The sequence below is a fragment of the Octopus sinensis genome, linkage group LG1 (assembly GCF_006345805.1).
Source record: "Octopus sinensis linkage group LG1, ASM634580v1, whole genome shotgun sequence".
Classification (NCBI taxonomy): domain Eukaryota; kingdom Metazoa; phylum Mollusca; class Cephalopoda; order Octopoda; family Octopodidae; genus Octopus; species Octopus sinensis.
In genome coordinates this window covers 81,671,041-81,683,206 of record NC_042997.1, presented here as the reverse complement: position 1 = coordinate 81,683,206, position 12,166 = coordinate 81,671,041, and the positions used below count along the sequence as shown (strand labels likewise).

Here is a 12,166-nt window from a genome sequence, read left to right as displayed (position 1 = left end):
CGCCCCCTTCTGCCGTTGATGAGACGTCTGTCCGTCAAGTTGAGGCTGCCATTTTGGAAGGTCAACGCATAACTATTCGCCAAATAGCCCATAAGGTCAAGATTAGTACCGGGTCTGTGGAAACTATCATTCATGACCATTTGCATATGCAAAAGGTGTCTGCCAGATGGATTTCCAGGTTGCTCACACCTTTCCAGAAGCAAGAACGCGTTGAGTGCTCGAGGATGAATTTGGAGATGTGCCAAGAAGATAAGTCAAAATTTTTCAAAAGACTGATCACACAGGATAAAACCTGGGTCAATCACTATGATCCATAGACCAAAGCCCAGTCAATGCAGTGAAAGCACCGTGACTCACCTCCTCCAAAGAAGGCAAGGGTGCAGCCCTCCGCTGGCAAGGTTATGCTCACAGTCTTCTGGGACCAGGACGGAGTAGTGATGACAGATTTCCTGGCAAAGGGTACCACAATTACAGGAGCCTATTATGCTTCACTTTTGAGGAAATTAAGAGAAGCTATCAAAATCAAGAGGCGGGGCAAGATCAGCAAAGGCATCCTCCTCCTGCAGGACAACGCTCCGGTCCACAACTCGCGTGTCGCCAGATCAGAAGCACAGGCGTATGGCTATGAACTTCTCCCCTTGCACCCTCTGATTTTCACCTCTTCCCAGCCATGAAGTTGATTTTGAAAGGAAAGCGTTTCCCAGATGATGCAGCCTTGATTTCTGAAGTCACGTCGTGGTTGGAGGACCAAGCTGGGGGTCTTCTACAAAAACGGTCTCCAGAGCTGTATCAAACGATGGGAGAAATGCATAACTCTGGGTAGTTCCTATGTAGGAAAAGACTAATAACTGTGCCAAGTGTCGTTGCTCTACTGCTATGGGAAGTGGGTCAGGGGCATTACTTATTGAACGCCCCTCGTAAGTATAGATTATATCTTACAGCTGTTTCGGCCATGTAGATAAGTATGTCTCATTTTACCAATATTAGCCCTTTATGGCAGGTCAATATATAGATATAAATGAGACATTTACAACCCCTATCTCAATTTGTATGTATATATATATATATATATATATATATATATATATATACCGTATATGCCGGCGTGTAATACGACTGTATGTACAAGACAACTCCCAGGATTTCCATTGAAAAGTGAGTTTTGAACTGTACTTGCTATATAAGACAACTTCAGGTTTCGTGGAAAATAGTTCGAGTGCCGAAGCCGCGAGGTTCATAGCTAAATGGGTTGGGTGAGCTGTAGCTTCCCCAGCAGCCCATAAAGCCTCTGCTTTTCTTGTGTTTCAATAGCATTTTAACTATGTTTCAATCAGTAAACTTTGTATGCAACAATTCTACAGTCTTGGCCGTTTAAAATTTATCCAGTTCTTTTCAAAAAGTGTCCAGATATTGTAAATTACCTACTATAATACTTCTTAAGAAATCTTTCTTTAATCTCCAAACTCTTACCATCTTCTCGGTTTCACCATATTCTCTCGCAGCAGCAGAGCTGTTGTGGGACTTTCAGCTTAAAACCAGCTTCATATTTCCTTCGTTTATCACTTGGAGCCATGAGGGGTTTTATAGTTGCTGGAAATTAATCTTTTCTACTCTAGGCACAAGGCCCGAAATTTGGGGGGAGGGGCCACTCTATTAGATCGACCCCAGTGCGCAACTGGTACTTTATTTATCGATCCCGAAAGGATGAAAGGCAAAGTCGACCCCAGCAGAATTTGAACTCAGAACGTAACGGCAAACGAAATACCTATTTCTTTACTACCCACAAAGGGTACACAAGGACAGACAAACGGATTAAGTCGATTACATCGACCCCAGTGCGTAACTGGTACTTAATTTATCGACCCCGAAAGGATGAAAGGTAAAGTCGACTTCGGCGGAATTTGAACTCAGGACGTTATGCCAGACGAAATACGGTTACGCATTTCGCCCGGCGTGCTAACGTTTCTGCCAGCTCGCCACCTTATTTATGTTCACCTAGTGAGAGTACTGCTGCTAATGGAAGAGTGACAACTTGAGCCTTTTCAGGAAACCTTGTCAGTAAATATTTAAAAGTAACTTATACTGTAAGGTTTATTGGGACTGGTCTGACTGACATGAACTGGCCAGTCACAGTACATACGGCTAATCCACCGTAACAGATCGGTTACTTACCGTAAACTACACTTTTTCTGAAAGCCCTCGACTGGCTGGGTGTTCTATGAGAGCGTTCTAACGAGGCAGTGTAAACAGAACGGACCCTAGGACCCAGCTGAATGGGCTGATTGTTTACATTTTCTGTTCGTCAGCTGTTGCAAATAGCGACTGGTGTCCTTCCGCTAAGTTTGCTGGGCTGTTATTTTAATATAATCTTACGATTAAATCAATAGTATTAATCCAGCTTTGCAAACATACGTGTAAGTATCAGTAGAAAATCCACGCTGTAGAACCATAGGATCTATGCGCGTGCTTTACACTGTTCTCCATTGACATTGGTGCTACTCTAAACCACAGGAAGTTATGGTTCAGATTTTATACGGGGTATATCAGACGATACCTAGTTTTGAGGTGATTTTTTAAAAGTTCAAATTCCGCCCTGTACGCCGGGATATACGGTGTGTGTGTGTGTGTCTTTTATCTTTTGCTTGCTTCCGTCATCAGACAGCAACCACGCTGGGGCATCACCTTGAAGGACTCAGTCAATCAAATCGACCCCAGCACTTTTTTTAAAGTCAGGTACATATTCTATCGGTTATTTTTGCCGAATCGCTAAGTTTCGGGAACGTAAAGAAAGCAACACCAGTTGTCAAATGGTGGGGAAACAAACACAAAGACGCACATACGGTCACACATACCTACACACACACAACGAACGTCTTTCAGTTTCTGTCTACCAAATCCACTCATAAGGCTTTGGTCGGCCCGAGGCTACAATAGAAGAGTCTTACCTAAGGTGCCGTACAATAGGCCTGAACCCAAGACTTACATGGTCAGAAAACGAGATTCTTAACCACACAGCTACTCGTGCGCTTGTATTTTTACTATTTAATCTTTAGAATATCATGAATGGCTAATTATAAGTGCTCAGGCTTTCTTAGCTAACATTTTGCACTAGTTTTTTTTTTTTTTGCACACGCTTGAAAAGACCAAATATACAACTGGTCACTCTTTTGAATCACAAAAATAAGGCTATAGAGCTTGTTACATTGATGGTACTTTGTGAACACAAATGTCCAAAGTTAATGAGGAGTTAGACAGGTGTAGTATTATATTCAACAATATATTTAACAGCGAAAGTGGGTTGAGCAATGTTGAAAGCACATCAAGTGCGTTGCAAGGGACTAAATGTCCTAAACACAGCCTAACAATGTTCCAGTTGACCCTTAAATTAAAACTTAAGTGGTGAATGTGAAATAACAGATTAAAAATTCAGTTTTCTTCAAGCACCACCTCTGGCTAACTTCACAATTATTCTAAATATAATCTTTTTTGAAAATTTTACATGACACTATATAGTCGTAAGAAATATAATCAAGTTCTATTTTATCACTTGGACAAGAAAATATGCGAATTTTCAACAATTTTTAAAAATTACTTTTTAAAACAATGGTGTCAAAAAAAATGCAAATACAGAATACCTTCTAGAGAAATCGATGTTAGTGCAATTTTTTTGAAAATAGTTTTAGTAAAGAAACATCAGTATTTCTATGAAATAAAACGTGTTTATTCCACTGGTCTCTCACTTTGAAAATACATAACATTTCAACATACATGGATCAAACAATACAACATAGCGCTTGTTGTTGCCTATTTATAACTTTATACTTATATCAAATAACCATCTGGAGGAGGCATCCTCCCAAGGTTAAAAATAGCAGTAACGTCAGTTCCTACGGAACAGTCACGTTTAAGTGGCGATAAACATTATTTCTCAATATAGTTACTTCTTTCATCTCTTTTTGAGTTTTTCTAATATACTTAGAAACGTTTTGTATTTTATTTATTGTAGTCTTTGATCAACTGTCATTGACTCATGGCACAATGAACCTCTGAAATTGCTCCATGTTTTACAGTTTGATACTATAATAATATGAATAGTAATCTGTTAATATCGGACGGCAAATTAAGGCGGCGAGCTGGCAGAATCGTAACTGCCGCGGACAAAATGCTAAGCAGCATATCTTCCGACGTTATGAGTTCAAATACCGTCGAGGTAGGCTTTACCTTTCGTCCTTTTCGGGCTCAATAAAATAAGTACCAGCTGAACGCAGGAATCAATGTATTCGACTTACTTTCTCTTTCCATTGCTGACTGTGTGCCAAAAATTTGGAACCACTATCGGATGGCAGGTTGGCAAAATTATTAGAACCTCGGACAAAAACCATTAGGGTATTTATTTCAGCACTATGATTTTGGTGTTCAAATCTCATCCGACATCAGCTCTTCTGTACAACTTTTCCAGTTGATAAAATAAAGTAACAGACAAGTATTAAAGTCGATTTAATCAACTTATTACTCCAAATATTAGTCCTTGTGTCAAGGTTATGAGTTATTGTTGATAGTCTTATTGGGAGTGTGTACACTTACACACATATTTATTTATTGAATGCATGTCCTCTTTGTGGGATGCTAGTTCAGCTTCTCTATATGCACGGTTGTAAATCTAGCCTTGAAACAAAAACAAAAACTTTGGGTGCCACTTTCGCGTGGTGTGCAGCGTATATATATATTTCTTTTTTAATGATTAACCCAGTCATGAGCGACATCTTGTGGAAAACGCAGATTGTATCGAAAAGGTAGATATGTATCCTTTATCTTTTACTTGCTTCAGTCATTGGACTGTGGTCGTGCTGGGGTACCACCTTGAAGGGTATTAGTCGAACAAATTTTATAAAATCCAGTATTTATTCAATGCGAACCTTTTACCGAACCACTAAGTTAGACAAACTAACACCGATTGTCAAGCAGTGAGGGAACAAACACAAACACAAAGACGCTTTCTCTCTCTCTCTCTCTCTCTCTCTCTCTCTCTCTCTCTCTCTCTCTCTCTCTCTCTCTCTCTCACTCTCTCTCTCTCTCTCTCTCTCTTGCTCTTTCTCTCTCTCTCACACACACACACACATAATTTCGTTCTATCAAATTCATTCACAAGGCATTGATCTGCCCGGAGCAATAGTAGAAGACACTTGCCCAATGTTGCCATGCAGTGGGACTGAATCCGAAACGAGGTGACCTCAAAGCAAACTATTCACCCACACAGCCATACATGCGCCCATACAAAATTGATCTCGGTATGATTTGAACTCGGAACTTAAAAAGCCAAAACAAATGCTGCAAGGCAATTTCTCGACACTCAAACGATTCTGCCAAAGAAGTTTTGTTGGTAGAATCAATAGGCTGCCGATGTGAACTTACATGCATTATCATCCTTCGGTACAACATTATATAAGAGAATTGTTCAATTTTTGCTTGGAGCATCTCAGTTGATAACTTCTACTTATTTATCAACCTCAGATCTTTGAAAAGCAAAAACAACTAAATTTTGTAATACTTGAGATGGTCATATTTCTCCAATTAAACACACGCACTATATATTTGGTCTTCGCTTCAGCTTTATTATTAACATTTTAGTTGTTTTTTCTTTTTCTTTTTTTTTTTTGTCAAAATTCTTTCGTCACAAATCCCGTGTCCTCTTCACCGACTCCCTATGCCACGTATCTCCTCTTGTTCTGCTTTGGCAACTTATCCCACTCTGCTTTTTGCATTTTGCCTTTTGCCGCAAATCACTAAATGTCTTCAATATTCTTTTCAAATTTCGGCACAATAATACCAATTTAGAAGTAGGGGGAAGTGTTCAGCTAGTATTTATTTTATCGGCATCGAAAGAATGGAAAGCAAAGTCAGGCTCGGCGGAATTTGAACTCAGAACGATAAGACGGATGAAATGTCAAATAATATTAATACGAATAATAAACCACAAACGGATTTTTTTTTTTTTCTGGCTATTTGAAAAAATATTGTCGAAGGGAAATTATTATCAATTAAATAATCTTAATAGTTAGCTTTGCATCTGATATGAAAACTTATTTGTATTTCTCACGCTCATCGAGTCAAAAAAATCTTATATTTACGCAATAAGCACGCTGTAGAAACTTCTCACCTTTCACCGACGCTTCTGCCTCTTTCTTTTTTCCCCTTCTCTCTCTCTCTCTCTCTCTCTCTCTCTGCATGGTTATGTATGCATGTATGTGTGTGTGTATATATATATGTTACACATTCATATCTGTGTATACGTGCATCCCCACTCTTGGCACTATTTTGTAGTGAATAGTACAAACTGTGTGTAAAGTATATAATGTATTACTACGCTGTAATGTAGTCGTCCGTGTATCAAGTAATGAAAATAAAACACGTAAATATAACAATGGTTTTCATTTGGTTGTCTTTCCCATTAGAACCCAAACTACACATAACATGGTGGCAGCGGTAAATAAAGAAACGGAAACTGTGCCTTTATAACAAATCTAAAACACAGCGAACGAGGAAATTAACAAACAAAACATCGCTACGCCTTCGGACAACATAAACAACGAATCCAAGATGGCGACCCCCGTCGCCGTACAGATGAATCTACATCCTATTATGAACTGGGATTCTAGTGATGTCGTAGAAGAATTTTAAAAAATTCAAACAAAAAGCTCAACTAGCTTTCAAAAGTTTCCTGAAAGGCACAACTGACGATGAAAAGGTAAGCTATATCTTTTTATGGTCAGGTAATAAAGGAATAGACCTATACAATAGCTGGGATATGTTAGAGTCCGACTGCAATAACCCAGATACACTTCTTGAGAAATTTGAAAGGCACCTACAGCCCAGGTCGAACCATAGAATTCACAGATACGAATTCCAGGGCCTGAAACAAGACCCACAAGAAACAATTGACAATTTCCTGTCAAGACTGAAAAATGTTGCAGAGAAATGCAAATTCAAAGACAGGGAGGAGAGAATTGTAGACCAATTAATATGGGGGTGTGCCCACAAAGAAGTGCAAAAATCACTAATAGGTAAGGACGCTCTCCAGTTGGTAGAAGCAGTAGACACTGCAAGAGCATACGAAGCCACTACCAAACAGATGGCCTCACTTAGCTTACAAACAAGCTCACTGGGTAGCAGTGTAGCTGTTGTATCCAGGAACAGGACACATACCCACAAGCAAAGAACATGCCAGTACTGTGGTACAGAGCATGAATTTAATAACCGGAAAAAATGTCCTGCATTCGGTACACACTGCAAAGGATGTGGAAAACTGAACCACTGGGAAAAATTTGTAGGATAACGAAATCCCAGAGATACAAGCCCCAATTTTCAAAGAGGAGCAGAAATAGAAGAGATATACATGCACAACAACAGGAACAAAGCACCTCAGAGGAGGAATTCTTGGCAATCGGCATAATAAATGTGCATGAGATGGGAAAGGACGACCGGAAGAAAGAAGATGAGGCATACACGACAATAAGAATTCAAAAGAAGCCCGAAAGGAAAAGAACAAACATTGACTTAAGGCTCAAGATAGACACTGGGGCCCAGAGTGATATCTTGCCTGTCAGCTTATACAAGAAGATGTTCCCAGAAAATATGACAGAAGAGGATAGGGTCAGGAAAGGAATCCTCACACCAAGTGATGTGGTCCTCACTGCGTACGGAGGCACCAGGATTCCACAACTGGGGAAAACAACGATTAGGGGGACACACAAAGGGAAAACAGTCGAGTGTACATTTTATGTCACAAGAACAGAAGGCCCAGCAATTCTTGGACTCGATACCTGCAGGAGGTTAAATATTGTGTCGGTCAATGCTGAAGTGAAAGCAGCTCCAAGCAGGATTGACAGTGATATGCCTATCAAAGACCGACCACTAATCACAAACAAAAAGGAGATGGAAGGACTAAGCAGAAAGGTCCACCACATTGTAAATGTGACAACCAATAAGCGCATGTACAAAGACATAGAAAAGACAGTTTCTACATGCCGCATCTGCCAAAAGTACAAAACCTCACAACAAAAGGAGGAAATGATATCTAGTGACATCCCAAGAAGGCCATGGCAAACTATTGGAGTAGATCTATTCACAGAAGGCCAAGAATGGTATTTAATAATGGCCTGCTACTACTCCAAATTTCCATTTGTGAGAAAAGTGAAAGACCTGACAGCCAAAACAATCACTACAGTGGCCCGAGGACTCCTAGCAGAGCAAGGAATACCAGAGCAGATCATATGTGACAATGGAACCCAGTTCACGTCACAAGAATTCAAAAAGCTAGCCGAAGAGTATGGGTTCAATATTACAACTTCATCTCCACACTACCCCAAAGGTCATGGGTTTATAGAAAGACAGGTGCAGACAGTGAAGAGAACACTAGTCAAATGCCGAGAGACTAAGGAAGACCCACACCTGGCACTTCTGTCCCTACGAGAGACACCACTGAGAGCTGATATGAAATCCCCAGCAGAATTGCTGAATGGCAGGAAGTATAAAACTACCCTGCCAACTAAGATCCAACTTCCTATTGACCAGGAAGAGACAAGGGCAAAGCTAGCAGCCACTCAAGAACAATCACAGAGGTATTACAACAAACATGCACAATATTTACCTGAGATGCTTGGAGGACAACATGTGCATACTCAAGATCCCATAACTAAAACATGGATCCCAGCACAGGTTGTCAGTAGAGCTGAAACTCCAAGATCATATATAATAGAAACAGAATCTGGTAGGCAGCTGAGACGCAACAGGGCCCACATCCGCCCAACACCAAAGCTGTCGAGGAAAACGTGTACAACACCTGCTGCATTGGTGACACCACCCACAGAATCATCACCCCAACGTGTACCAACCACATATCAGTAGCCCAAAAACACACCTCAGACACCGGTGCGAAGCACAAGATCCACCAGACGGAGAAAGAACATTCTGCCACCAGTTCGATACCGTTAAAGAAAAGAAAAGTATCTAATTCAGCTAGACTACAATCCATGGAGCAAGGGAGACTACTCATAATTGTCTTCACTGCCAAAAGACCCCTTTATATTTTTTTCAAGAAGAAGGGATGTTACACATTCATATCTGTGTATACGTGCATCCCCACTCTTGGCACTATTTTGTAGTGAATAGTAAAAACTGTGTGTAAAGTATATAATGTATTACTACGCTGTAATGTAGTCGTCCGTGTATCAAATAATGAAAATAAATACGTAAACAATAACAATGGTTTTCATTTGGTTGTCTTTCCCATTAGAACCCAAACTACACATAACAATATATATATATATATATATATATATATTATATATATATATATATATATATATATATATATATATATATATATAGCATTAATAAATCTCTGAACGAGATATAAACAGTAACCGCTCGACAACGTAAGTTGTACTAGCCATCTGAATGTGGCTAGCCACTGGGGTGGGGTGTTACTGATGTTTTTAGCCCCAGGCGATCAACGTCACCAGATGGACTTTAGACACAACATTTCAGTACCCTTGTGTTATTTGCAAAGGGAGGTAATCCTCCCTCGAAAACCTAAGTGCTACATACGGACTATAGTTTCAAGGTAATTGCCTCTCGTCAACGCATGGTAAACACCGGTTTTCAATGAAGGAGACCCCTTGCAAATAATAATATTTAACGTTTTTCACAGCAACCACTGTCACTGATTTAGAAAAACTGTCTGAAAGCATTAATAAATCTCTGAACGAGATATAAACAGTAACCGCTCGACAACGTAAGGTGTACTAGCCATCTGAATGTGGCTAGCCACTGGGGTGGGGTGTTACTGATGCTTTTAGCCCCAGGCGATCAACGTAACCAGATGGACTTTAGACACAACATTTCAGTGCATCGCCTGGGGCTAAAAGCATCAGTAACACCCCACCCCCAGTGGCTAGCCACATTCAGATGGCTAGTACACCTTACGTTGTCGAGCGGTTACTGTTTATATCTCGTTCAGAGATTTATTAATGCTTTCAGACAGTTTTTCTAAATCAGTGACAGTGGTTGCTGTGAAAAACGTTAAATATTATTATTTGCAAGGGTCTCCTTCCGGTGTTTACCATGCGTTGACAAGAGGCAATTACCTTGAAACTATAGTCCGTATGTAGCACTTAGGTTTTCGAGGGAGGATTACCTCCCTTTGCAAATAACACAAGGGCACTGAAATGTTGTGTCTAAAGTACATCTGGTGACGTTGATCGCCTGGGGCTAAAAGCATCAGTAACACCCCACCCCCAGTGGCTAGCCACATTCAGATGGCTGGTACACCTTAATCTCTTATCTTTTACTTGTTTCAGTCATTAGACTGTGCTCATGAGTTGCTTGAGGGTAACGCGACACGTGCCATTCGCCCTTCCTCGGCCTCTTTTTGATCCACGATTGCAGTTCGGTCAAAGAGACGAGCTGCGGGAAAGCGCGCCCCAAAAACAGTAACCACACCTGTTCACTGTCGTCTATGAAGCGCCGGAGATGTCGCAGTCTCAGCGCATGTCTACGCATCATTAACTACGGCATGCCCAGCCCTCCTTTTAGCGGGTGTTGGCAGCAAACATCGCCTGACCATCGGAACGCCTCCTTTCTACAAGAAGCGAAAGAGGATGCGTTCCAGTTTGATGATGGTAGGGTCGGGACAAGGCACAACGGTCAAGCGGTAGTAGATGATGGACGCGATGTATACGTTCGCCTCCTCCGCTCGACCTTTTAGGGATAGCTACCTCTCGGCCCATTGCTGCGTGAGAGTGGCCACCCTACTCGTTATCTCGTTCCAGTTCTTCTCCTCCATTTGGAGGTCCGAGCCGAACCAGACCCCAAGTAATTTAACCCGTCCCCGTCTGTCGGTCCAGCGCCCCACGACGGTGAGGCTGTTGGACGGCATGGGCTCGCTTCTCCAGGTGCCAAGCCGCAAGCCCACTGACTATTCCCGGTTAATTTTCGCTCCCGTTACCGCTTCGTATTCTTTTAGTGTTTCGCCGACCAGATCGATATGGCCGTGGCTAGACACTATGACGCCTTCTCCATAACCGGCAATGGCGATAGCATTAGCGATACTATCACCACCTTCAGCATCGCCAATACCAGCAGCCCCGGTTTCAACAACAATATCCTCGACAGCAGCAGCAACAACGGCAGTAATAACAACAACAGGTGCAGCACCGACAACACGCGCAGGAACGATAACTTTACCGACGCCAACACCAGCAGCTCCAGCCCCAGCAACAAAACCATCGGTGACAACAGCAGCAGGTGCAGCACCGACAACATGCGCCCACGCAAGTACACTGGATGTACTGGGAATTCTCTCAAGTAACGTTTCTCCAACCATAGGTCCTCCTTCAGAGTTTCGGAAGGGGATACGTAGCATCGCTGGCCAGTCACGTCTGGCAACTAGGTACGATGGGATCCCATACTCGACCTCATGGAAAATCCTCAAAAACCCAGGCCCCTACATCAACAGGACAAAGCGTTGGAAGCTATGCATAGCTGAACGCGCGAGAATCCTAAAAGACTCACTCGAACCATGGAGAATCGGAAATTTTCGGGCCAGATTTGTTTTCTACAAACGATGTGTGTGTGTGTGTGTGTGTGTGTGTGTGTGTGTGTGTGTGTGTGTGTGTGTGTGTGTAAGTAATGGTTATTACCTCCTCAACGTGGGTGTTCCGTACAGAACATTGTTACTACTTTTTTTAACCCCAAGAGGACATCTCCTCCCGTTGATTAACGACACACTATCTGTGTCCGTTCTATTGCAAACAAGTGAGTGAACAACTCCCATTCAGCTTTGACAGGAACCAATAGACCACCTGGTTTCGGGGAATTACCCTTTCTCGGTACTGGCTATACCTGCCTGCTAGATATGGCAGTCGTTCGTCCCAGTTCGCAAAATATATGTATCGTTAACCTACTGGAGGAGATGTCCTCTTGGGGTTAACAAAAATAGTAACAGTGTTTTGTACGGAACAACCACGTTTTTCAGTAGAATTACTTCTTACATCTCTTATAAAGATTTTAGAACTAGCTACTTTGCTTGTTGCATGATCAGTGGCTGAATGTCGCTTATTTATTTATATATTATGTACTGGGACGGATAACTGCCATGTCTAGCAGA

The 12,166-nt window shown here is 41.6% G+C and overlaps 1 protein-coding gene and 1 long non-coding RNA gene across 2 annotated transcripts in view; one reads left to right on the top strand and one right to left on the bottom strand.

Moving 5' to 3' along the window:
* The window catches only part of LOC118763080, a 17,574-nt gene extending 10,985 nt beyond the window's left edge, over positions 1 to 6,589 (bottom strand). Inside the window, exons 1-2 of the long non-coding RNA XR_004998833.1 lie at positions 6,580 to 6,589; positions 749 to 752 (exon numbers count right to left, since the gene is read on the bottom strand). This is a non-coding gene — a long non-coding RNA (uncharacterized LOC118763080). The remainder of the gene's footprint in view (positions 1 to 748; positions 753 to 6,579) is intronic.
* The window catches only part of LOC118763069, an 11,840-nt gene extending 2,626 nt beyond the window's left edge, over positions 1 to 9,214 (top strand). The window contains exon 2 of the mRNA XM_036502323.1: positions 6,453 to 9,214. Within this exon, the coding sequence (XP_036358216.1) occupies positions 7,264 to 8,904 (1,641 nt within the window). The 5' untranslated portion in view covers positions 6,453 to 7,263 and the 3' untranslated portion in view covers positions 8,905 to 9,214. The remainder of the gene's footprint in view (positions 1 to 6,452) is intronic.
* Positions 9,215 to 12,166: the final 2,952 nt, after the last annotated feature.